This window comes from Coregonus clupeaformis, unplaced genomic scaffold (assembly GCF_020615455.1).
Source record: "Coregonus clupeaformis isolate EN_2021a unplaced genomic scaffold, ASM2061545v1 scaf0270, whole genome shotgun sequence".
NCBI lineage: Eukaryota > Metazoa > Chordata > Actinopteri > Salmoniformes > Salmonidae > Coregonus > Coregonus clupeaformis.
The window spans coordinates 13,529-39,000 of record NW_025533725.1 but is presented as its reverse complement, the minus strand read 5'-3'; the positions used below and the strand labels follow the sequence as shown (position 1 = coordinate 39,000).

The window sequence follows — 25,472 nt, the reverse complement described above, 5'->3', positions numbered from 1 at the left end:
ATGCAGATATGAGCCACACGTGATGTAATGGAAATGTTAATACATCTGGGCACGATGTACTTCTCAGAATGAGTGAAATTCTGTCGAATCTATGTGAATTTTCTATACTGGCGCAATTGAAAAAGGTCAAACTTTGGTATCAACTGACTGTTGGACAAAGGGATCAATTGTTGAGAACATTCCAAAATATCCTATTTTGTTTACTAATTTGTTTACCATGCAAGCTTACCCTAGGGGTGTTTTATGGTTATTGTCTTCTCAGAAATGTCATATAACATCATACATATTTTGCTCTGTTGCGATCTCTATGAATATTGAACTTTTTATGTGCATTTTGCTAAATGGTGACAATCACTCAAGTGCCTTAGAATTGAATAACAAAAATATTTGCTTTACTCATATTGCAGTTGAATCTAATCTCTCCAGAGTATTAGACAAATTCAGAAAGGTCTACCTTTATTGTACACGTCGCTTTTGTATTTGATTTATTCTATGTTTATTTAAAAGTACTTTTGAATGGGTCATGGTTTTCTTTGTCTCCAGATATTTCTATCAATAAACAATGACAACTAGTGCTTATGAATTCAGAGCATCCTTCATTATAAAAGCATCCCTGCATTTCCAGTGTTACACTGAAGTGCTAAAAACTGTATGCTATCGATATGATCGCTAGAGGGGAGTGTTGCTCAAATAATGGCCATTGAGTTGTCATTTTGCTGCTGTGCGTGCTGTGCGTGCTGTATCTGAATGTAGACTCTAGACTAGAGGAAGTCTGATGGAAGGCTGTCTCTCATCAATGTGCTCATCTGCATACTCTTCATGCCAAATATGCGAATCAGATTATCCTTCTTCAGTATTACTTTTGGTTATAACTATGGGATTACTAACAATGTTGGTTACATTTTGCTATTTTATAATAATATGCCATTTAGCAGACGCTTTTATCCAAAGCGATTTACATTTGCGCTTTTATCCAAAGCGCATACATTTTTATGTATGGGTGGTCCCGGGGATCGAACCCACTACCCTGGCGTTACAAGCGCCATGCTCTACCAATTGAGCTACAGAGGACCACCAATTTTAATTGCACTTAAGGGCCTGACTACCAGTCCCAGCCTGTTGATACTAGACTCTTGCAAACTGCATCAGTGGCCCTTGGTGTTTGTAATGGTGATGGTTGGAGCAACTCTATCTTGTTGAGAATTGTGTGTGTGTGTGTGTGTGTGTGTGTACTGAGTTGCCGGAGTTTTCCGATTCTAATTGACGTTATTTTCCGAAGATGACGTTTACAAACGAGGGAGGGCAGTGTCTGTGTACGCGTGTGTGTGTGTGTGAACTGAGCGGAGGTGAAGAAGAGGAGGATGAAGCTGGGAGCGGAGGATGAGAGGAAGAGTGGAGTAAGAGACAGGCTAGCGATCAAGGGCTGTGTATGCATGCCTGCAAGTGTGAATGCGTGAGTGAGTGAGTGTGGAAGAGGGAGGTCGTTATCGGACTGAAACAAAGACGCATTTTGGAACCCCGAAACATTGTAACGGAAACTTTAAACTTTTACCCGCCAGAGCTTGGCTACTGTGCCGGGTCCCGGCTTTGTTTCGCGGCGGGGGAGGTCTCCAATAAATGCAGGGATAAAATAGCTCCAGATCGACATTTTTAACGCAAGAGGGGAATCCCTTGGACAGTGTTTGTTGGGGGTAACGAGAGAATGGCGGCCAACATGTACCGAGTGGGAGGTAAGTCTTTTTTATTTTATTTTGAAGAGCCATCATCGTGAATGTTAGCAAGCTATGCTAGGGTAATTAGCTAGCTGATTTGCATTTGCTAGATTGCTAGCTAGCGAACGATGGTTATTTCCGCGAATGCTGGCTAACTAGCTAGCAGGCTAATGCTACCTAGCTAGCTAACTTAATAGCAAGACATGTTAAATTAGAACGCATTCGTTGGCTAACGATCTAACGCGTCAGATAACTGTATTTTACGACTAGTTAGTCCACTTTCAGTGTAGTATAGTCAACCAAGTTTATATATCTAGCCAGACGCTAATTGCTTAGTTAAAACCAATGATTTATGTCATTGGTTTAAACCAGCAAGTTAACTTGAGTATGTTAGCTAGCTAGCTAGCTAGCTAAAGTTACTAGCTAAAACATGGTTTATTTACTTAACTACCACTTGCTGGTTTGACTAGCTATCTTTTACAGTCAGGCTACCTATGTTATCTAGCTAGTTAGCTGTATCTTTTAACTCGCAAGTTACCTTGCGAGCTACGTAGTTAGTTAGCTACTGTAGTTGGCATAAATTAACGTTAGCAAACACAGCAAGGCAATTGATTATAATTGGGAAGACGTTGTATTGTTCAACTTCAGACTACTCCGCAAATTGTAACATATTTTGTAGATACTGTTACTTACCATTTAGTTGAATTGTTTAGCTGCCAAGGTTAATATAGTACATTTAGCAAAATAACACAAGTCTGCATGTTAAAAAGCCGGTAAACGTGCGTTGCGTTAGGTCGCAAGATGGCCAGAGTTAAGCCGGCTGGACCCTCCTCAAACCCTAGGGTCGACAGCTTTATTTTACCATCAACATTGCAATGATATGAGATAATGTTATTGGTGGTGAGAAAGATTATCAACATCAGTGATCTTAACTTGCAACGTTGTTGTGATTCACGTTTCCTTTCTGTCTTGGCTCGAGTCAGTGTTTTGGTGGGTGCACAGCTACTGACTGAGTCCGTGAAATATAGTCATACACTGATACATTCTGGCTATTTTATCGTTGTGTAAGGTTCCACAAGAGCATCTGTATTTAGGTCACAGTGATTAAACCGTGCAGTCTTATAGAAGATGCTGTCTGCTTTCGGTGCATAATATAACTTAAACAAGCACTTGAACGGTATAGCCTACAGCAGGCATTGAATTCAACATCATTGATAAAGACATAGACCTCTTGCAGAATATGATGATAATGTGTTGAGTTGGGCTGTTTTACAGGCAACAGCATAGATGGATTTAACCCCTGACGGTCTGAAAAACAAATTACAGTGCTGAGACTATTATTTCTTGAAATGCATTGTTTTAGTTGCAGGATTATGCCGTCACAGGGCTCTACGCTGACCTTTTTTTTTCAAGTTGAAAAATGTAGGCCCACACACATTTAGGAGCACAATTAAAAATATTTGAGGTAATAAAGATAGAATCCTTAATTTTCCTAGGCGCACTGGTGCTCCTAAATATTTTGGCACATATGAGAGTAAAATGGTCGCACTGTAGAGCCCTGCCCCCCCCCCGGTCATCTTGGCCTTGAGACTGTGCCCGAGATGGCACTGCCCCACAGATGGTAGTGTCTTCCGGCCTGTCTGTCGGCAAGGCCTGCTTGCCTAATCCCTCACAGCACTGCATCCTAGCACCTCAGAGCGCGACAAAATGCTTGTTAACCCGTGCACCGTCGCCCTCCTGGGGGGAAACTTCCCAGAGAGCGTGCACACAAGGCAGCCATTACATCTATTGTTGTTCCACCGTTGAGCAAAGTGATGTTCTTGCCAATTTTCCTCGCTCCAGTCAAGGTGGTCACAAGAGCCACTGCCTAGCAGAATATCTACCCAGTTGGGTAGCTCTGGGCCAGCGTTTCAGAGTAGGAGTGCTGATCTTGAATCAGCTCCCCCCCGTCCCCCCGTCCCCCGTCCATTCAATCTTATTCATTGTGATCTAAAAGGCTCTCCTACAGACGCATTATACATATGGCCACTAGTCTAGTATGCAGTGGTGTGTCAAAGAAACGTGTTCTTGTCGAATTTCATAGTAAAACCAAAGTGGTTTGTTTAGCGTATTCTGTTATCTTCCCAAACAGTAGAGACAGACCATACAGGACTGCTCCCTTCTTTTGGCTAGTAAGAGTCCTTGAAAATATGTTCTTATGTGACTTCACTCAATAGTTGAATGACTCACAGCTACTGACTGTGTCGCTCCCTGTCTGCGGTAGAGTTTCTCCTTCTGCTCTGTAATGAAATGAAATGTCACTCATGACATGCGTGTGGCAATGGAGTTGTGCTCGAATGATTCATTTGGATATGAGGGAGCTGCGTTATATTTACTCAGTGGCGCTTATTCCTCAGGGTCCCACATGCCATAGCTTTACCATTGTCTCTGGACCTCATCTGAAAATGGATAGTCTACTGGATTTATGCTTACTACTGTATTAAAATATGCCTTTACCTTTTATATAAGACCACACGTCACTTCTGGTGAATTGTGTTTTAAGCATTAGTTGAATTGAATGTCTAGGGCTAGGTCCCGCTTTATAGCCAGAGGAGCCTATTCAAATCAAATTGTATTTGTCACATGCGCCGAATACAACATGTGTCGACATTACAGTGAAATGCTTACTTAGGAGCCCTTAACTAACAATGCAGTTCAAGAAATAGTTAAGAAAAAATGTACTCAATAAAATTAAGTATAAAATAAAAAGTAACACAATAAAATAACAATAACGAGGCTATATACAGGGGGTACTGGTACCAAGTCAATGTGCGGGGGTACAGGTTAGTTGAGGTAATTTGTACATGTAGGTAGGGGTAAAGTGACTATGCATAGATAAACAGGTATGGGTCCTGTTGATATAGAGCTCATGAAAGGAATCCGTGCTACTGGGAATGCATCAACTGTGTAAGGGGCTAATGCAGGGTCAATGAGATTGAGAACCGGGACTCCCGGCTGACACTTGGTTACATGTGAGTTCATCCTATAGAATTGGTGAAAATCCACGCACCCATGTTTGTCAGTCCAATGTCTCAACAGCAACATGCTATTAATGGATCGTAGGTTGTTTTTAGTGCTTGCCACGGGTGTTTTGTAAGTAGCAATAGATTCACTGGTGTGACTGTGATCCTAAAACGATAAAGCATCCATTGCGTCATTAAAAGACCAAGCTCCTAACGGCACCACAGGTCATTATAAATGTATAAACCTAATTAGGCATTTCTTCAGATTTATTTTAAGGGCTCCCTCCATTCACTGTACTCTGAATCCACCCCCAAGCACCTAACACACTGCGCCACAACTGTAACTGCAATAGACGTAAAGCATATTACTCTTCCTGAGATTATTTCTGCTTCAAAGAATAATTGGTCTTATTGAAATATATAACTAAAAAATGAACATCATAGACATCTGGTTAATGCTGACCGACTCTGAGTGTCTGAGCTGAGGTTGTCTTTTCAGAAGTGCAGATTGTGATCCCCATTCAAAAAGCCCCTGGTCGATTGATCCGCGAGGCACCGCTTTAGCCTGCTGTCTCCCTGTCTCTCACCTATTCATCCAGGCAGACATGGAGCCCCCATAGCGTGGAGAGAGGGCTTCATGTTTTCATTTGTCCCACTGGGGCAAGACCGAGAACATGGATGAATATGGAGAAGGAGGGATGAAAAGAGGATGACAGTGCTGTGTGCAGGTCTTTTCTTCTTCTTCTTTTGAGCCAGATTCCGTCCACCCCAGTGTCGGTGGTTACATAATGGCAGCAGAGGCATTTCTCCCCTCTCATCCACGACGTGTTGTGTTTTAACCTAGGAGTGGAAATAATTTTTGGTATCTCTGATTGTTCTGGCAATTCTCACATAGAAGCTTAATTGGTAGGGAGGACGTTTGTGTTATGTCTATAAAATTAAAAAAAGCTCAATCAAAGGGTCGTTTTGAGAATGATATTTTTATTGTTGAATAAATTAATGTGAACATTTGTGTTTTAGAATCTAGACATACCAAAATTTGAGAGGACACTATAAGGAGTATAATGACACTAAGATGTTGTCTGTATCATGTACGGTTCACAGATCAGAGGGTTGAAACTGGGCCTAAAATGTCAAATGTCATCAAGCTTTTCAAAAAAGTGGTTTGTAATACAAATGTAAAAAGTATCCTTCCACCCAATGAAGTTCCTATGTGAGATTTGCCAGAACAATCTGAGATACCAAAAATATTTTCTGCTCCAGCTTGCGTGGAATCGCCCCTGAGCTACATCCTATGCACTCTCCTTCTATAGAATAGATATGATTGCTGATGCATTGCGATGTTAGTCAATGTTGGTGTCCATCTTAAAGTTAGTGTCCCTGATCAGATGCAATGCGACAGCATTGCTCATAGACACCATTTCCAATATGTTTTCTGCATTAGCCTAGTTTGACTATGTCTGTAGACTATGTCCAGTCTCCACGATAGTTATGGATATTATCACATTATTTGTTTGTGTTTCGTAGATTAATGTTGAACAGAGCTGTTGATTCATGAGGACAGTTATTTAGCTGCGAGTTACGCTACAGGCCCTGTGGCTTTTGCTATGACCTGCAAGTGACCCCTAAAACACACTGGTGGGTTCCCCTTCCACTTCACTGCTAGAACCAAAATATTGGCCACTTGAGCCAAAATATCGTCTGTCATGCCTATATCACTGGCGAGAAATAATTTTGGGTGGGTTTGATATTGTAACCTTAACCGTAGTAGTAGGCTAGGCCTATAATAGTGGGCATACCAAAACAATTTTTGTGTTGTCTTGAGAGACTCTTGAATAACTGACTACTCTTCTGGGTAATTAATTGATTAGCTTAGTATTTATACTCCTTTACTACAGTCATTCAGAAAAACTCCATCCTAGCCAGCCCTAGTAGTAGTAGCTACACTCTCGTGAGCTTGTGACCGTTGTGGGATGTAGCCAGGCCTCTGGGATGTCACTACAGCCATTCTTTTGCCTTGACCCTGGGTATAGGCTACTATCAATGGGCTGTGTGGAAGAGACTGAGGCCCATCATCTCTGTAGACAAAGACAGAGTAGGTAAAGGCGCCGGGCTTTGTTCATTGGTCACTTTTCAGTAACACCAGCATCTCTAATTGTAGCCCTATCATGAGATATGAGGGATATTCCTAAACGTCGTATGCAAGCAGAAATCATGTTATAGTGGTACTGTAGTCTGGCGTAGCCTATAGCGTAGGATGGCTGAGTGAATATTGTCTCACTTGTCCTTGAAATGGCAGACACAGACGGGATGTGTTGTGCAAAGCTATTAGCTCTCCCCACCAAGCACCTGTAGGCTTTTTGATGGATGGATTTTGCCTGGCGAAAGCCTGTCTGCATGGTGTTTGACGTCGTCTGCCGTTAGTGGTGGTGGATTCCCCTTAGTCATATCAATAAGTGACTGTACAAAGACTCCAACAGAGTGCAATCTCCACACAGACACATTACAATGGTTTTCCGTTGAACATGTTAGAGTAACCGGAGAGGTCATGTTCAAAGTCATGCGCTGAATTGAAACGATACAGAATTTTTATGATTCATATGACTCGTATTTTGTCTTTACCTTTCAGATTACGTGTACTTTGAGAACTCCTCCAGCAACCCCTACCTAATCCGCAGAATAGAAGAGCTCAACAAGGTTGGTACAATAATCTGTCCTTCACATCTACCCTCTGATTCGGAGCATTTACATAAAAACTCGCTGACATTGACAGCCCCATTTGTAAATGTACCGCTTATCATATCTGACCTGATAGCCTGTTTGTCTGTAACCCATCCCTACACTGGGACGATGATGATGGTGGTAAAACACACACACACCCAGAGAGAGATTCACACACACACACACACACCTCCCAGGTTCTAACCATAATCTTCTTGCCACACACACACACACCCCCGCCCATCTTCCCGATGCATTGTGCTTTGGTTAGCCAGCCGGCACTACTACAGGATTGACAAGATGCTGGTGAAAGAGCCGTTCCATAATGCGGCTGGCTGTAGCAGTAGCATAGCGGCGGATGACCCAGGCTTGTTTCCCCCCAGTCAAAGGATTACGCTCATTTATATAACACTCTTAAATTGAAGGGGGTTGTGGCAAGCACCACTAGGAGAACTCCATCCTTCTGAGCACTAATGGGAGCAGAGGAGGAGGGGCAATAATAGATATCATTATGACTGAGGCTGCGTCTGAAAGTTCCCTTCCCTATGTCGCGCGCTACTTTTGGAAAGAGCACTGGCCTAAAAAGCAGTGCGCTACATAGGGAACAGGATGCCGTTTCGGACATTACCTGAGTGTGAATTAGACAAGGAGCCCAACATTGAGGCCTCAGTTTGTCGTTTCTCTCTCCCTCTCTTCAGATCATGGTTAATCCAATGGTAATGATGGAGAGTCTCGCGTCACCCCCTCGTCACTTACAGCCCCAGTTTAAGTTCTAGCATATATTCAATACATTTGATTCAATTCAAAATGGCCGATTTCCATTCATAGATGGGAAATCGTATCTATGAATGTGGCATGCCGTTCAGAGAATAATATTGTGATATGGCAATCATTCAAAGTATTGGCCAGTAGTGACTGACCGCTCTTGTCACGTATGTCTCTCAGACGGCCAATGGGAACGTAGAAGCCAAGGTGGTGTGTCTGTTCCGGAGGCGGGACATCTCGGGCAACCTCAACACTCTGGCCGACAGCAACGCAAGTGAGTACAACAATCTTTCTGTCTGTGCAGTCTCATCTCAGTCCATCCGTGCTCTGCTCCTTCACTGCGTTCAGAAAGAGATCAAGAGGCCTATTACACACCACTTGAGAGCGCCAACTCTTAGCTCTATGCCAAACTCTAATGCTGTGCAGTCTATGGCCTGTGTAAAGTTATTGGAGAGCATTATTAGAGTAGACGTCTCTTTTCATATAACCCAGTTTATTATCTCGATCCAGGATATGAGTACTGTGTTTTGTTCCAATCAGATTGGGATCTCCCTCTGCACTACCAGCAGGCAATTGTCTCTCTCTCTAAGTAGAGGGATGCTCCGACTGCGTCCCCAAATGGCACCCTATTGAATGCACTACTTTTTGACCACGATCTGGTCAAAAGTAGTGCACTACATAGGGAATAGGGTGCCATTTGGGCGCGCCCTTTGTCTCCAGCTGAAGCAGAACAGTGTGTGTGAGAGTGTGCATACTGCATAGTGCTATTCCACTGCAGCTGCCAGGAAGAGTATGATACTAATGTAGGATTCATTCACAATGGAGATGGAAAATTGGTTTTAGTTTCTATCATGAATCGTGCTGTACTTGTGGGTTGTTGTTGTAGGAGTAATAGTGGCTGGCTATTGGTTTGAGAGTCAGTGTTTATCACACACGTTTCCAGTAAAGGGTTGCCCACTAGAGTGCCCTGAGTGGTGCATTTGTACGGATGCCCAGTGATCAGAGGACGAGATGCAGAGCGGGGGAAATGGAGAGGGAGAAGCGGCCGCCGAGGTAGTGTTGTGATGCTAATGATACTCAGATTACCTAGAGCCCTGACCGGATTCATTTACACACATGCGCGCACACACACACACACACACTCCTCTAACATAGTGGGCTGCATGCTGTGGCAGGGCTCCAGACAAAAGACATTCAGATCCACACCTCAAAATGGATGCATTTTCCAGCCGTTTCATAATGGCAACTACTACATCTATCTCGCTGACGAACAGAGCCTACCTACTTTGTTTCTCTTTGGATAGAAAATGTGATATTTTTTATTATGAGTTTGACCTGTAGGCCTGTACAGTGCCTCCAGTTTGGTTTCATGAAAGAGCCTACTTATTGCAAGTCACTCTGGATAAGAGCTTCTGTTTGCTAAATGACTAAAATGTAATAAAAAACGTGTCCTCTCTGTGGTCATTTAGCGACAATAGGAGGTAGGAACTCCAGTAGGAGGCAGGGATGGCCAGGGGCTCTGGGTAGGTGGGTGGGTGATCTCCTGTCCTGCCCCCTCAGCCCTGGAGCCCCTGCTAGCTGATTGGTTATGTCACTGCGGTATGTTAACGTTAACTGCCCCTGTGTACTGCGGAGGTATTCCATCTAACCTCCCCTGGGGGTCAGTGGAGAAACACACAGACTGAAACTGGCTGCAACCAGTCGAGAGAGCCTGGGAGAGAGGAGGAGGCTGGGGTTGGGTTGCAAACAAACGGCCATAACTGGGCCGGTGTACAGACCGAGTGCCCAGTCTAGCCCCTGCCACCCTCGGGACCTGGCCCGGCTGCCTGGTCCACTCTGGTCTTGCAGACCCCCCGCTACACACACACACACACTGTCGGCTGTTACGTTATGCTGCGCTACTCTACGTCCCTCTCCGGCGTTTTGGCTCGGGCGCATGAAAAACGCCTGTGCTCACGCCTCCCGCTCAGTAGCACGAGCCACCGCTTTGGCACTGTCCTGTTACACAAGACCTGGGCTTCTCTCCCAGCCTCTCTCTCTCCCTCCCTCCAACAGTACCCCCCCACTACTCCTTTATACTCCCCCTCCTCTCTGCTTATCCTCCGGCCCAGGCACGCTGCTCAGAACAAAAGGCCCTTGATGTGTCCCACAGGGCTGCGGCACACAACGGGTTAACTCTGACTTGCCTTGTCTTTGTCAAGGAAGAAAGTGTGTGTGTATGAGAGAGTGTGTGGAGGGAGAGAGCGCGTACACTGCTCTGCTGGAGCGCCACTGCACGTGGGTGTGCCTTGAGGGCCTGTCTGTGTGCAAGTTATTTTTTTTTTGTGGGGGGTGGATACATGATGAGGGGGATGGGCGCCTCAGGTTTGATGCACAGGGTTTCCCACTTAGTCTGGCAGGGACTCGCCGGACAAGGGGGGGAAAGGGGTTAACAGAAAGGGGTGTGGCCTGAGGTCTTGTCCCCCCTCTCTACTGACAGGGTTTCCTGTGGCTGAGTGCAGGGGCGGAGTCCGTGGAGATCGAGTGATTGTCCTGCCCAGTTCGTTCTCCCCCCGCTCAATCCACCACCACCTCACACATTACTGACTCACCCGCCTCAAATTAGGAATGCACAATTTTAGTGGTGTAACACTAGATATAATGCAAAACCATCTTCCATATGGGGAAAAGTAATGTTTCTTTATCTACATGGACAAATTTTAGCCTGCCAGGTCATATAGGCTATATGCAGTCATTTGTTTACATTGACTGTAAAGCTTTAGTAGGGCTATAGTAGGTCAGTCACTAGAATAGACTAGAAGAGTTTGTCCTTCCGAGTAGGAAATTATTTTCAGTGTCCGGTATTGGTTACACATAAGTACAGTTACAAGTTTAAAGTTCCAGGTCATAGGTTATGATAGACTTGGACAGTCACAGTAGAAAAAAGGGCAATGTATATAGTCAGTTTCACTTTGCTGTTTAGCGTGTTTGATTTCATATAAGATACTGCTGTGTGCCGTCAGTGGTTGGATCCACTGTTCCGCCACTCTGAGCTTGATTCCTCTTACCGTTTCCCCATCTACATTTCTAACCTGTATCTGTCAATAAGACTTGAAAATGCCAAAACAAATCAAATAAAGGTACAGCGGGAGCGTCATCCCCATAGCCACAATTATCAATTGGTTATATTGATATGAATTGTGTGATTGAACATACCCTGATCAAGATTATTAGAACCCAGGTAATTGGAAAATGTCCATTGTTGCTAATGTGTCTTTGTGTTCTGTGTTTCGTAGGAGACTTTGAGGAGGAGTCCAAGCAGCCCACCGTGTCTGAACAGCAGAAACACCAGCTGAAACACAGAGAACTTTTCCTCTCTCGGCAGTTTGAGTCTCTACCTGCAACTCACATACGGTAAGATGGAGCGTGTGTGTGAACGTGTGTGTCTCCCCTGAGGCGTAGACTCACCCCATAGCAGTAGCTGCAAACAAGGGTGCTGCCATTTTAACCCTTTCAACTCTGACAGGATATAGTGTCATGTGACAGGACTGATATGCACAATTAACCCTAAACCTTGAAAATTATCCTCTGGCCCATTCACAATCATTAAGCCACTGATGTGTTCCAACTGTCCCTTTTCATAACACGAACCATCACCACTGTTCAGGCTCCTGATTTTAAAATGCAGTTAGTCAAGGGATTCTAACTGTTGAAATCATTTAACTGTGTTGAAATGATCGTGCATGATCAGAAGTTGTTCTTTCACGGGATCTCCACAGACATTCCTCTGTTTTCCAGTGCCTTATTGGGGATAAAGGCCTAGTACAACAGCAGGGTTAGGTGTCGCTCAGTTCAGATGAATGAAAGACCCTTGGGAGTATTAACGGGGTGTATTTTAGGGTGCCGTATTGACCTTTGACTACCCCTCACTCTGTCGCTTCTCCTGGCACCTCTCTCCCTCCCCAGAGGGAAATGTAACGTCACACTCCTCAACGAAACGGACGTCCTCGCCGGCTACCTGGAGAAAGAGGTGAGCTTCAGTCTCTCCTAAGCGTCACTGTTCATCACCAGCAAGTCTGTCCCACGTATTACAATGAGAACTGCACTGTCGAAGGATTTATGGCGAAAGAGTTGTGCATGTTCTTCTAAAAGTGGTGTATGTTTTTATGACTGCCTTTTTTGAGTGAGGACCATATGTATTGTTTTGATACAATAAAGCACGTAAATATACTGTGTATTGGCTGAGAATGTCAATTCTTCAGCTCCATCCATTCCTAACATATGTTGTTCATCTTTCTGTCCAGGAGTGTTTCTTTTACTCACTGGTGTTTGACCCGGTCCAGAAGACCCTCCTGGCGGACCAGGGAGAGATCCGCGTAGGCTCCAAGTACCAGGCCGAGATCCCTGACAAGCTAGCCGAAGGTGTGTGGGGGGGCTGGGGTGGGGGGGCTGGCTGAACTCTCACCTTTTAGACTGGCCTATCACATTGCAGCCTATTGTGGTGGTCATAGTGCTGTCAGACTACACACTCTTGGGGTTGAGTTCCACCCCACTTCTAAAAGTGCTGGTTTGAAAGAATGCCTTCTATCACGTCTTAATGATGGCGTTGTATGAGTGAGTAGTGAGACATGGGTCATGTTCAGTAGGGCACACATAGGAAAATGTTTTGGGATGGAAAAAGGAAGTTTGTGTTCCCTTTAAGTCGGTCACTTGGTGTAACATACTATGGGGAGTCAATGACCAATCCTATTCACCTGAAGCAAACTGAAATCACGCCCAAAGGGCCATTGGATGCCGAGCCCGCCCTCGGAAGCCCCGCCTTCCTGGCTATAATACCGGGGCTCGCATCCATTTCCCAAATTATTCGCTCTTCAGCTCACCTGAAGAAAGAACGTGTCACGCAATTTACAAACTTTTCAAGCGCACGAAGGCTATGAGATTTGGCCCCGACATAGGTCTCTGTTAGTGGGGAGAGAGTATTCGTCCCCCTAGATGTTGCGCATTTTGGGTCTTTGTATCGGTTTGATGAAAACCCACTACATTCTGCTTTGCTTGTGTAGCCAGTGCTTCCTTGCTTGAGTAAGATGGCCAGTGGTAAAAGTAAGTTCAAAAAGGCTAACCAGCTGAGTTTGAACTGCCGACTGTGCCCTAGGGCATGTGGTTTCACAATGAAAATCAAATATACTCACGAGTGCTGTCCTGTTGCCAGGAGGCCTTGGCTTGGACCAGTCCGTTTGACCGTTGTCTCCGGCTGGGTTCAACTTCCATTGGGAGTCAGGCTGACTTTGTGCGGAAGATTGGTGGTCGGGGTTGATAGGGGAGTCATCCCAGTCGAGTGAGGCTCATTCCGGTTTCTCTGGCAGTGTTCAAAGTCCAGATTCCGGGGATGATATACTATCCCTGATTGGCTGTGGAGGGTTTTCGGTGTATGAATCGGATGACATCAGTACAGGGCTGATATCTGACTTTGGATTCGGTGGGGGAGACTGAGCCATTGGAGGTGAATGCGCCTTTGGTGTTTTCTCCCCCGCAGTGGAGTTTCTCCAGCTTTGGCGGAAGGTATTTACCTTTTGTCCCAGCAGCGGAGAAGCATTGCTTACCCCTGTTTCAAAGATTTCACCGATGCGTGGCGAGTTACTTCGCTACTGTGGCAACAGTGCTCCCAAGTGGTTCGGTCAGTGGGGGCAAGTTACTGGTTGCCGAGGTCTCTGAACCCGGTGTGGGCCGGGTATCAGAATGCACATTTCCTTCCCCACGTTCAGACGCACAGTTGTCAAGAGTGGTGGATATCAAAACAAGCGTGACCAAAAAAAAAAATTTATCCTGGTGCTCTGCCCCTTCAGGAGATAATATATGGGAGACTTTGATGAGCGTGCTCCGTCCAGTGGCGTGCATGCACAGTTTCTCCATGGGTGATGACGGTGACGAGGGGGTACGGTCTGTGCGCTGTCCGTCCTCCTTTTCGTGCTGTCATTATGTCAAAGGTCCCCGAGGTCCTAGCACCTGTCTTAAGAGGAGATCTCCTCTCTCCTTCAAAAGAAGGCTATTCGGGTGGTCCCAGTGTCAGAAGTACAGAGTACTGCCGGTACTTCTAAGTTCCCAAGAGCGAAGAAGTGTTGAGTCCCATCCTAGAAAAGCGTGTTTTAACACTAGAACTGCTAAAGCAGTCATTTTGACTGCTCATAAATTGTATTTATTTATTACTCTGCCATTTTTTTAAATCATGCCCCCCTCCGTTCTTGACTTTTCCTAAATAAGTCTTTGTAACACTGTCGTTAGAATCTTAATATCACAAACAGAACTGGAGTCATAACCAGTTTTAGGAGGGCATGTAATTATTATTTTTGATGGTTTTCCCACGTTGCCTCTCCGTTTCCCAACAGTAAGGCCTGCTACGCTCCTCCTTCCGACAGTTGAAAGTTCAGTGCCCAGCTGATAATCACATAATTGCCTCGAAACTGATCCTAAACTACACAAAACTAATTTCACACATTTTACATTTTAGTCATTTAGCAGACGCTCTTATACAGAGCAACTTACAGGAGCAATTAGAGTTAAGTGTCGTTTATAAAAAGAAGAGCGTTCCAGCAAATATCCTTTCTATTTCATAGTTGTAACAAAGGCACTCCATGAATATAATTGATTGAACACTTTAATTTTGGTGTTTATTTTTGTGTGTTTTTGTTTTTACAGCCCTCAAACTCAACTCTGGACCTCGAAGCCAGTTCCACTTCATTGTTTCAATGTCCCCCTCTAATCAGGGACTGATTTAGACCTGGGACACCAGGTGTGTGCAATTATCAGGTAGAACAGAAAACCAGCAAGCTCTGGACCGTGAACCCCTGGCCTACAGTAACATAAACTAATGAAAATGCTATTTTGATTTGAAAAAAAAAAATGTATTCTGTTACCCAAGGCCTTCATAAACAAAGCCAAATTGTTATTTTTGCAATAGCATATATGAAATATATGAATTACACTGTTAGTGTTGCAGTCAGAATTACTGCTCATTAGCTTGAAGGGGGGTCCATCGAGGCCCAGCGGTTCTAGTGTTAAACAAGCACCTTAGATTTGAGAGTTCTAAATGCTCACACTTGCACACGCTGGCTATTGCAGTTGGTGCGTTCACGTCCATAGATCTGAAGGATGCATATTTTCATGTGCTATACATTCTACCTATCGCCCCTCAACTTTTCTATGGTGGTGGAGGCGGCTTTGGCACCAGTGCGGTGCCAGGGGATCAGAGTATTGGCCTATCTGGACGATTGGCTGGTCATAGCGTAGTCGACGGAACAGGTGGAGCTCCACACTGGTTTCCCATATTCAATATCTGGGGTTGATAGTGAGTCACAAGAAAAGTAGTTTGACTACTGCTCAACACATTCAGTTTCTGGGTCTCGTTCTGGACTCGCTTCTGAATCATGCGTTTTTGTTCGCATTCCGGGTCTGTCTAGCACGGTTTCAGCTGGGGCACCCATGCTTTTTCGCTTGTGCCTGTGGTTATTGGGTCGGATGGCCTCTATGATAGCTGTGTTGCCTCTGGGATGTCTGATGCGTCTGTTTCAGCGCTGGGTGGTTGCTACGTGTCTGTCCGCTTCTCGCCACTGTCATTGATTGCTCAAGGTATCCCTGTCGTGCTTAAGGGCGTTGACTCCTTGGCGAGACCGGTGAATGCTGTTGCAGGGGGGTTCTCATGGGCCGGGTAGTGTCCCGCAGGGTGATCATGACACTCAACCTTACTGGGATGAGGAGCGCAGTGTGGGGGCTACTCGGAAAGAGGGATTTGGTCAACAGTGCAAAGGGTGCTGCATATCAACTACCTAGAGCAGGCGTGTCAAACGTCCAGCCCGCAAACGGGTTTAATCCGGCCCGCGAGATGCTAAAAATAAAATAAAAAAATAAAAACAATTTTTAAAGTATAAAAATGCGCTGCAATTTTTCAATAAAATAAACTGCTGTTCCAATTGCGTCCACTGGATGGCGCAATAGCAATTGTGTTAAGCAAGCAAACTGTTTATACCGGGGCAGAGCAAGTAGGTCAAGCACGTGCAGCCAATGAGCTACTTTGTTTTGCCTGCGATATTTATTACGGCTTCTACTTATGTGCTTTGGCACCCTCATTGCCCCAATATGTCTCTGTCAAAAAAGAGAAAAGTGGACGCAGAGTGCAGAGTGTTCCAAGAAAAATGGTCATCCTATTTATTCACGGAATTGAATGGGAAAGCTGTATGTTTGGTGTGTTCAGAGCATGTTGCAGTGCTGAAAGAATATAACCTTCGTCGCCACTATGTGAGTCTTCATGCCGACAAATATGACAACTTTCAAGGACAGCGGAGATGAGAGAAGGTGAATGAACTGTTGGCGGGTCTGAAGAAACAGCAGTCTGTGTTTACTCACAGCCGAGACATCAGTGACGCTGCAGTGAAAGCTAGCTACCTCATTGCTAATGAAATCGCAGTGGCTTCAAAACCATTTAGTGAGGGTGAATTTGTAAAAACATGCATGATGATGGCAGCGGAGATTGTGTGCCCTGAAAAGCGGCAGGCTTTTGCAAATATCAGCCTGACAAGAAACACAGTTGCAGACAGGATTTCCGATCTTTCAGTGGATTTGGACAGCCAGTTGAAGCAAAAAGTAAAGTTATTTATTGCGTTTTCGGTTGCAATTGATGAAAGCATGGACATTACAGATGTTGCACAACTGGCCATTTTCATCCGCGGAGTTGATGACACATTGACCGTCACCGAGGAGTTCGTGGAGTTGGTGCCGATGACAGATACAACGACAGCAGCTGATATTTTTAGCACACTCGTCGGCGCGCTGGACAGGGTCGGAGTGGACTGGTCCCGCGATGTCAGCCTGGCTACAGATGGTGCGCCCTCAATGATCGGGAAAAAAGCAGGCGTTGTGACAAAGTTCAGAGAGAAAGTGCAATCTGCAAATGGAGGACGTGATTTTTTGACTTTTCACTGTATTTTGCACCAGGAGGCTTTGTGTTGCAAGTCATTAAAGATGGATAACGTCATGAAGGTGGTCATCCAAACTGTTAATTTCATCCGCTCCAGAAGCCTGAATCACCGTCAGTTTGACAGCCTTCTCAGAGAGAAAGACCACATCTATGGCCTGCCATACCACACTGAGGTAAGATGGTTAAGCCGAGGTGCTGTGCTGAGGCGTTTCTTTGATTTACGAGAAGAAATTGAACAGTTCATGGAAGAAAAGGGCAAACCAGTGTTAGAATTTCATTCCGCAGAATGGATGCAGGACCTTGCATTTATGGTGGATGTTACAGAGCACCTGAATAACTTGAACAAACAGCTGCAAGGGCGCAACAAAGTTGTCACGCAGTATTATGACAGCATACGTTCTTTCAAGTTGAAGCTGTCATTGTGGGAGACGCAACTTGCCGGTGGTGATGCAGCTCACTTCCACTGTCTGAAAAATGTGTGCGCGACCCAACATGTGGCAGACATGAAGCGGTTCAAAGATAAAATAACGGGACTGTTACGGGAGTTTGAGCAACGCTTTCAGATTTATGTTTATATGTTTTTATGTTGATGTGCTATTGTTTTTAATTGTTTTTATTTTATTTGTATATTTAACCTATTCTTGACTCTGTGGTTCTTGCACTTGTTTGGGGAACAGGATTTCATTATTTTTATCTACATTTCTGCCTGAGAAATGACACCCTGATATAGTTCTGTGATCTGTGATATACTTCTGTGAATCACTGAGGCATTGTGTGTTTGTGTGTTCTTTGTCCTCAGAACTTTCAAATAACTTGAGGTGTTTTATGATTAATAGTGATGTTGTGCTTTTGGTCACTGTCCTCAGGCTCCAGCTTTATGTTTATATGTTTTTATGTTGATGTGCTATTGTTTTTAATTGATTTTATTTTATTTGTACAGTGGGGGAAAAAAGTATTTAGTCAGCCACCAATTGTGCAAGTTCTCCCACTTAAAAAGATGAGAGAGGCCTGTAATTTTCATCATAGGTACACGTCAACTATGACAGACAACATGAGGAAAAAAAATCCAGAAAATCACATTGTAGGATTTTTAATGAATTTATTTGCAAATTATGGTGAAAAATAAGTATTTGGTCAATAACAAAAGTTTCTCAATACTTTTATATACCATTTGTTGGCAATGACACAGGTCAAACGTTTTCTGTAAGTCTTCACAAGGTTTTTCACACACTGTTGCTGGTATTTTGGCCCATTCCTCCATGCAGATCTCCTCTAGAGCAGTGATGTTTTGGGGCTGTCGCTGGGCAACACGGACTTTCAACTCCCTCCAAAGATTTTCTATGGGGTTGAGATCTGAAGACTGGCTAGGCCACTCCAGGACCTTTAAATGCTTCTTACGAAGCCACTCCTTCGTTGCCTGGGCGGTGTGTTTGGGATCATTGTCATGCTGAAAGACCCAGCCACGTTTCATCTTCAATGCCCTTGCTGATGGAAGGAGGTTTTCACTCAAAATCTCACGATACATGGCCCCATTCATTCTTTCCTTTACATGGATCAGTCGTCCTGGTCCCTTTGCAGAAAAACAGCCCCAAAGCATGATGTTTCCACCCCCATGCTTCACAGTAGGTATGGTGTTCTTTGGATGCAACTCAGCATTCTTTGTCCTCCAAACACGACAAGTTGAGTTTTTACCAAAAAGTTATATTTTGGTTTCATCTGACCATATGACATTCTCCCAATCCTCTTCTGGATCATCCAAATGCACTCTAGCAAACTTCAGACGGGCCTGAACATGTACTGGTTTAAGCAGGGGGACACGTCTGGCACTGCAGGATTTGAGTCCCTGGCGGCGTAGTGTGTTACTGATGGTAGGCTTTGTTACTTTGGTCCCAGCTCTCTGCAGGTCATTCACTAGGTCCCCCCGTGTGGTTCTGGGATTTTTGCTCACCGTTCTTGTGATCATTTTTACCCCACGGGGTGAGATCTTGCATGGAGCCCCAGATTGAGGGAGATTATCAGTGGTCTTGTATGTCTTCCATTTCCTAATAATTGCTCCCACAGTTGATTTCTTCAAACCAAGCTGCTTACCTATTGCAGATTCAGTCTTCCCAGCCTGGTGCAGGTCTACAATTTTGTTTCTGGTGTCCTTTGACAGCTCTTTGGTCTTGGCCATAGTGGAGTTTGGAGTGTGACTGTTTGAGGTTGTGGACAGGTGTCTTTTATACTGATAACAAGTTCAAACAGGTGCCATTAATACAGGTAACGAGTGGAGGACAGAGGAGCCTCTTAAAGAAGAAGTTACAGGTCTGTGAGAGCCAGAAATCCTGCTTGTTTGTAGGTGACCAAATACTTATTTTCCACCATAATTTGCTAATAAATTCATAAAAAATCCTACAATGTGATTTTCTGGAGAAAAAAATTCTCAATTTGTCTGTCATAGTTGACGTGTACCTATGATGAAAATTACAGGCCTCTCTCATCTTTTTAAGTAGGAGAACTTGCACAATTGGTGGCTGACTAAATACTTTTTTCCCCCACTGTATATTTAACCTATTCTTGACTCTGTGGTTCTTGCACTTGTTTGGGGAACAGGATTTCATTATTTTTATCTACATTTCTGCCTGAGAAATGACACCCTGATATAGTTCTGTGATCTGTGAAACAGTTATGTTAATCACTGAGGCATTGTGTGTTTGTGTGTTCTTTTTCTTTAGAATTTTCAAATAAACTTGACGTGTTTTATGATTAATAGTGATGTTGTGCTTGTACTATTTTGGAAACACTGTCCTCAGGCTCCAGCTTTATGTTGTATGTTGATCGTATTAAAACAAAGAAAACAATCTGAAGTTGTTGTTTTTAAGTTATATATACCATGATTTTTCCGGTCCGGCCCACTTGGGAATAGATTTTCCTCCATGTGGCCCCTGAGCTAAAATGAGTTTGACACCCCTGACCTAGAGCTACTGACTGTTTTGCTAGCACTGAGGCATTTCCTTCCGATATTGGAAGGCCTGCATGTGTTGGTAAGGTCCGACAACAGGACGGTGGTGGTGTACATCAACAGGCAGGGAGGGATGCGATCTCTCGCTCCTAAACCTGTCCCGTTATATGCTTGTATGGAGCAGTGCGCGTTTCCTGTTGCTCAGGGCGACGCGTCTTCCCAGATATCTCAACGTGGGTGCAGATTTACTTTCCGGGGGGGGTCCTATCTCTACGGAGTGGAGTCTGCACCCCTTGGTATGGGACCGGTGAAGCAGGGCCGCAGATATCGGCTCTGTGGGTTTTGTCCCTGAAGGTTGAATTTGACGGCTAGGGATTTACAGAGAGGGTTGATACATAAGTGGCGTGCGTTTGTGGGATGGTGTCAGGTGTTGAAGGATGTTCTCCTTTTTCAGAGCTCTTTGGTAGACATTTTGATTTTCTTGCAAGACCTTTTTGAGCAGGGCTTTTGTATGTGTACACTTGCTCGTCGAACATCTCATTCCAAAATCATGGTCATTAATATGGAGTTGGTCCCTCCTTTGCTGCTATAAAAGCATCCACTCTTCTGGGAAGGCTTTCCACTAGATGTTGGAACATTGCTGCAGGGACTTGCTTCCATTCATCCACAAGCATTAGTGAGGTCAGGCACCGATGTTGGGCGATTAGGCCTGGCTCGCAGTCGGCATTCCAATTCATCCCAAAAGTGTTAGATGGGGTTGAGGTCAGGGCTCTGTGCAGGCCAGTCAAGTTCTTCCACACCGATCTCGACAAACAATTTCTGTATGGACCTCGCTTTGTGCATGGGGGCATTGTCATGCTGAAACAGGAAAGGGCATTCCCCAGACTTTTGCCACAAAGTTGAAAGCACAGAATCGTCTAAAATGTCATTGTATGCTGTAGCGTTAAGATTTCCTTTCACTGGAACTAAGGGGCCTGTTCCGAACCATGAAAAACAGCCCCAGACCATTATTCCTCCTCCACCAAACTTTACAGTTGGCACTATGTATTGGGGCAGGTAGCGTTCTCCTGGCATCCGCCAAACCCAGATTCGTCCGGTGGACTGCCAGATGGTGAAGCGTGATTCATCACTCCAGAGAATGGGTTTCCACTAGGGGTGTAACGATTCGTTTTAACAACGATTCGATTTGTATCACGATTCGTGGTTGTCGATACGATTCAAGGACGATATTGGTTCATTTAGAACGATACGATCCGAAATGATTCAGTGACTTGAAATCGATTCAGTAACCTTTTAGCCAAAAATTCAACCAGTGTGACTGAAATAAATACCTGGATACTGGACAGTGCAGGTGAAGTTTCCTAGATTCCTGTTTCTTGTAAGGACCGCAATGGTGGCTTGATAATTTCTCGCTCGTCGGCTTCTCCTCTGTCGTCCGCCATGCTATGTTTTGTTGTCTTTGCGCCTTTGCGCTGCTGTTGGTGCGATGACGTCACGGATAGGCAGACTGAATCGAGTAATGTTTAAAGCCTTTATCATTAAAAGTGCTAAGAAAAAACATCCATATAAAGTCTGACGTGCTTAAATCCAATGGGTTATTTCCTAGTATCGATACAATCGATTTATTACATTTTAAAACGATGTTAGATCGATATATGTTGTCCAAAAGGCCAACTCGCCGAGCACAGATCGATGTAGTTGGATCATAGGAATATAAATCGATACATCGATGTAGTAGATGGATCGTTACACCCCTAGTTTCCACTGCTCCAGAGTCCAATGGCGGCGAGCTTTACACCACTCTAGCTGACGCTTGGCATTGCGCATGGTAATCTTAGGCTTGTGTGCGGCTGCTCGGCATTTGGAAACCCATTTCATGAAGCTCCCGATGGACAGTTATTGTGCTGACGTTGCTTCCAGAGGCAGTTTGGAACTCAGTAGTGAGCGTTGCAACCAAGGACAGATAATTTTTACGCGCTTCAGCACTCGGCGGTCCCACTCTGTGAGCTTGTGTGGCCTACCACTTCGCGGCTGAGCACCTACAGTTGACCGAAGGCAGCTCAAGCAGGGCAGAAATGTGAAGAACGGACTTGTTGGAAAGGTTGCATACTATGACGGTTACACATTGGAAGTCACTGAGCTCTTCAGCATGGGCCGTTCTACTGCCAATGTTTGTCTATGGCGATTGCACGGCTGTGTGCTCGATTTTATACACCTTTCAGCAATGGGTGTGGCTGAAATAGCAGAATACACTAATTTGAAGGGGTGTCCACATACCATTTCGGCGGGCTCCACCCATGGTCTTATCTGGTGGTACGGTTCCTGAAAGGCGTGCGTCGGCTGGGACTTGGCGTTGGTCCTGGATGCTCTGTGTGAGCCTCTGTTTGAACCATTGGAGTCTGTGGACCTGAAGGTCCTTTGCTTCGAGACTGCCCGGCTCATGGCCTTGGCATGACCACACGCTATCAGAACACCCTTCCTGTTTGGAGTACGCGCCTGGCGACTCCAAAGGGAAGTTACGTCCTAATGCAGTTTGCGCCCAACGTTATGCTTATGTCTTACAGGTCTCGAGCTTTCGAGCCTCCATTTCCTTCCGTTAAACAACAGTTGCATGGCCTGTGTCCAGTTCATGCTTTACGCATGTACAGTGCATTCGGAAAGTATTCAGTCCCCTTGACTTTTTCCACAATTTGTTACTTTACAGCCTTATTCTAAAATTGATAAAATAAAAATCATCACACACTACCCCATAATGACAAAGTGAAAACAGGTTTTTAGACATGTTTGCATATTTATTTAAAATAACAAACAAATACTTTATTTACATAAATATTCAGTCCCTTTGCTATGAGACTCGAAATTGAGCTCAGGTGCATCCTGTTTCCATTGATCATCCTTGATGTTTCTACAACTTGATTGGAGTCCACCTGTGGTAAATTCAAGTGATTGGACATGATTTGGAAAGGCACACACCTGTCTATATAATGTCCCACAGTTGACAGTGCATGTCAGAGCAAAAACCAAGCCATGAGGTCGAAGGAATTGTCTGTAGAGTTCCAAGACAGGATTGTGTGGAGGCACATATCTGGGGAAGGGTACCAAAACATTTCTGCAGCATTGAAGGTCCCCAAGAACACAGTGGCCTACATCATTCTTAAATGGAAGAAGTTTGGAACCACCAAGACACTTCCTAGAGCTGGCCGCCCGGCCAAACTGAGCAGTCAGGGGAGAAGGGCCTTGGTTAGGGAGGTGACCAAGAACCCGGTGGTCACTCTGACAGAGCTTCAGAGTTCCTCTGTGCAGATGGGAGAACCTTCCAGAAGGAAAACCATCTCTGCAGCACTCCACCAATCAGGTCTTTATGGTAGAGTGGCCAGAAGGAAGCCACTCCTCAGTAACAGGCACATGACAGCCCGCTTGGAGTTTGCCAAAAGGCACCTAAAGGACTGCCAGACTGTAAGAAACAAGATTCTCTGGTCTGATGAAACCAAGATTGAACTCTTTGGCTTGAATGCCAAGCGTCACGTCTGGAGGAATCCTGGCACCATCCCTACGGTGAAGCATGATGGTGGCAGCATCATGCTGTGGGGATGTTTTTCAGCGGCAGGAACTGGGAGACTAGTCAGGATTGAGGGGCAGATGAACGGAGCAAAGTACAGAGAGATCCTTGATGAAAACCTGCTCCAGAACCTGCTGTAATCGCTGCCAAAGGCGCTTCAACAAAGTACTGAGTAAAGGGTCTGAATTCTTATGTAAATGTGATATTTCACTGTATTTTTAATAAATTATATTTAGAGCCCTGTTTTTGCTTTGTCATTATGGGGTACTGTGTGTAGATTGAGGGGGGGGGGAGGGGGATTATTTAATCAATTTTGGAATAAGGCTGTAACGTAACAAAGTGGAAAAAGTCAAGGTGTCTGAATACTTTCCAAATGCACTGTATATTGATAGGCACAAGGATGTCTGCGTTTGTGAACAGCTTTTTGTCTGTTTCGCTAATCCAGCTTGGGATAAGGCACTTTCTAAACTGCGTCTTTCTAATTGGATTATGGAGGCTATCTTCCTGGCGTATGACAACAAAGGGCAAGGGTTGCCTAGCGGTGTGCCTGCTCAATCTACTAGGGGTATGGCGGCGGCTTCTTGGGCATTGTTCAGGGACATGACAATTGTTTATCTGTGCTGCAGTGAGTTGGGGTTCCCCACATACTGTACCTTTGTGCTTTTATTGCTTGGATGTAGCTGCTCCCAGTGTGGCTCATAGTGTTCTTATGGCTGGGTCCGGGAGTGGCTGTTGAGCAGCGCACAGGTTGCGCATTTATCCAGGTTACCACAGTTCTCCTGTGGGATTGAGCCTTGCGCTGTCTTGGTGTCCGCCACTGCGCAGATTCAAGTTTTAATGTCACATAAACAAGTACAGTGAAATGCCCTAATTGCAAAATCAAAACCCAACAATGCAATAATCAATAACAATGTAATACTAGAAGAAGAAAAAACATGAGAAATATGAAATATAAAGAACACAATAAGTAAGCATACTATATAAAGGGTCAGTTCCAAATTCATATTTACAATGTGCAGGGATACTGGAGTGATGGAGGTAGATACAGTTGAAGTCGGAAGTTTACATACACCTTAGCAAAATACATTTAAACTCAGTTTTCATGACATTTAATCCTAGTAAAAAATTAAGTTAGGATCACCACTTTATTTTTAAGAATCTGAAATGTCAGAATAATAGTAGAGATAATTATTTATTTCAGCTTTTATTTCTTTCATCACATTCCCAGTGGGTCATAAAGTTTACATACACTCAATTAGTATTTTGTAGCATTGCCTTTAAATTGTTTAACTTGGGTCAAACGTTTCGGGTAGCCTTCCACAAGCTTCCCACAATAAGTTGGGTGAATTTTGGCCCATTCTTCCTGACAGAGCTGGTGTAACTGAGTCAGGTTTGTAGGCCTCCTTGCTCACACACGCTCTTTCAGTTCTGCCCACAAATTTACTATAGGATTGAGGTCAGGGCTTTGTGATGGCCACTCCAATACCTTGACTTTGTTGTCCTTACGTCATTTTGCCACAACTTTGGAAGTATGCTTGGGGTCATTGTCCATTTGGAAGAACCATTTGCGACCAAGCTTTAACTTCCTGACTGATGTCTTGAGATGTTGCTTCAATATATCCACATCATTTTCCTTCCTCATGATGCCATCTATTTTGTGAACTGCACCAGTCCCTCCTGCAGCAAAGCACCCCCACAGCATGATGCTGCCACCCCCGTGCTTCACAGTTGGGATGGTGTTCTTCGGCTTGCAACTCCCCCTTTTTCCTCCAAACATAATGATGGTCATTATGGCCAAACAGTTCCATTTTTGTTTCATCAGACC

The 25,472-nt window shown here is 44.6% G+C and overlaps 1 protein-coding gene across 2 annotated transcripts in view; it reads left to right on the top strand.

Moving 5' to 3' along the window:
* The first annotated feature begins 1,315 nt into the window (after positions 1–1,315).
* The window catches only part of LOC121554174 (metastasis-associated protein MTA2), a 37,595-nt gene continuing 13,438 nt past the window's right edge, over positions 1,316–25,472 (top strand). Inside the window, exons 1-7 of one of the 2 annotated variants that reach the window (XM_045214501.1) lie at positions 1,316–1,730; positions 7,344–7,411; positions 8,134–8,151; positions 8,381–8,474; positions 11,476–11,593; positions 12,146–12,209; positions 12,484–12,601. In XM_045214501.1, coding sequence (XP_045070436.1) covers positions 1,703–1,730; positions 7,344–7,411; positions 8,134–8,151; positions 8,381–8,474; positions 11,476–11,593; positions 12,146–12,209; positions 12,484–12,601 — 508 coding nt within the window. In that variant the 5' untranslated portion in view covers positions 1,316–1,702. The remainder of the gene's footprint in view (positions 1,731–7,343; positions 7,412–8,133; positions 8,152–8,380; positions 8,475–11,475; positions 11,594–12,145; positions 12,210–12,483; positions 12,602–25,472) is intronic. The other variant, XM_045214502.1, reaches the window with a different exon arrangement.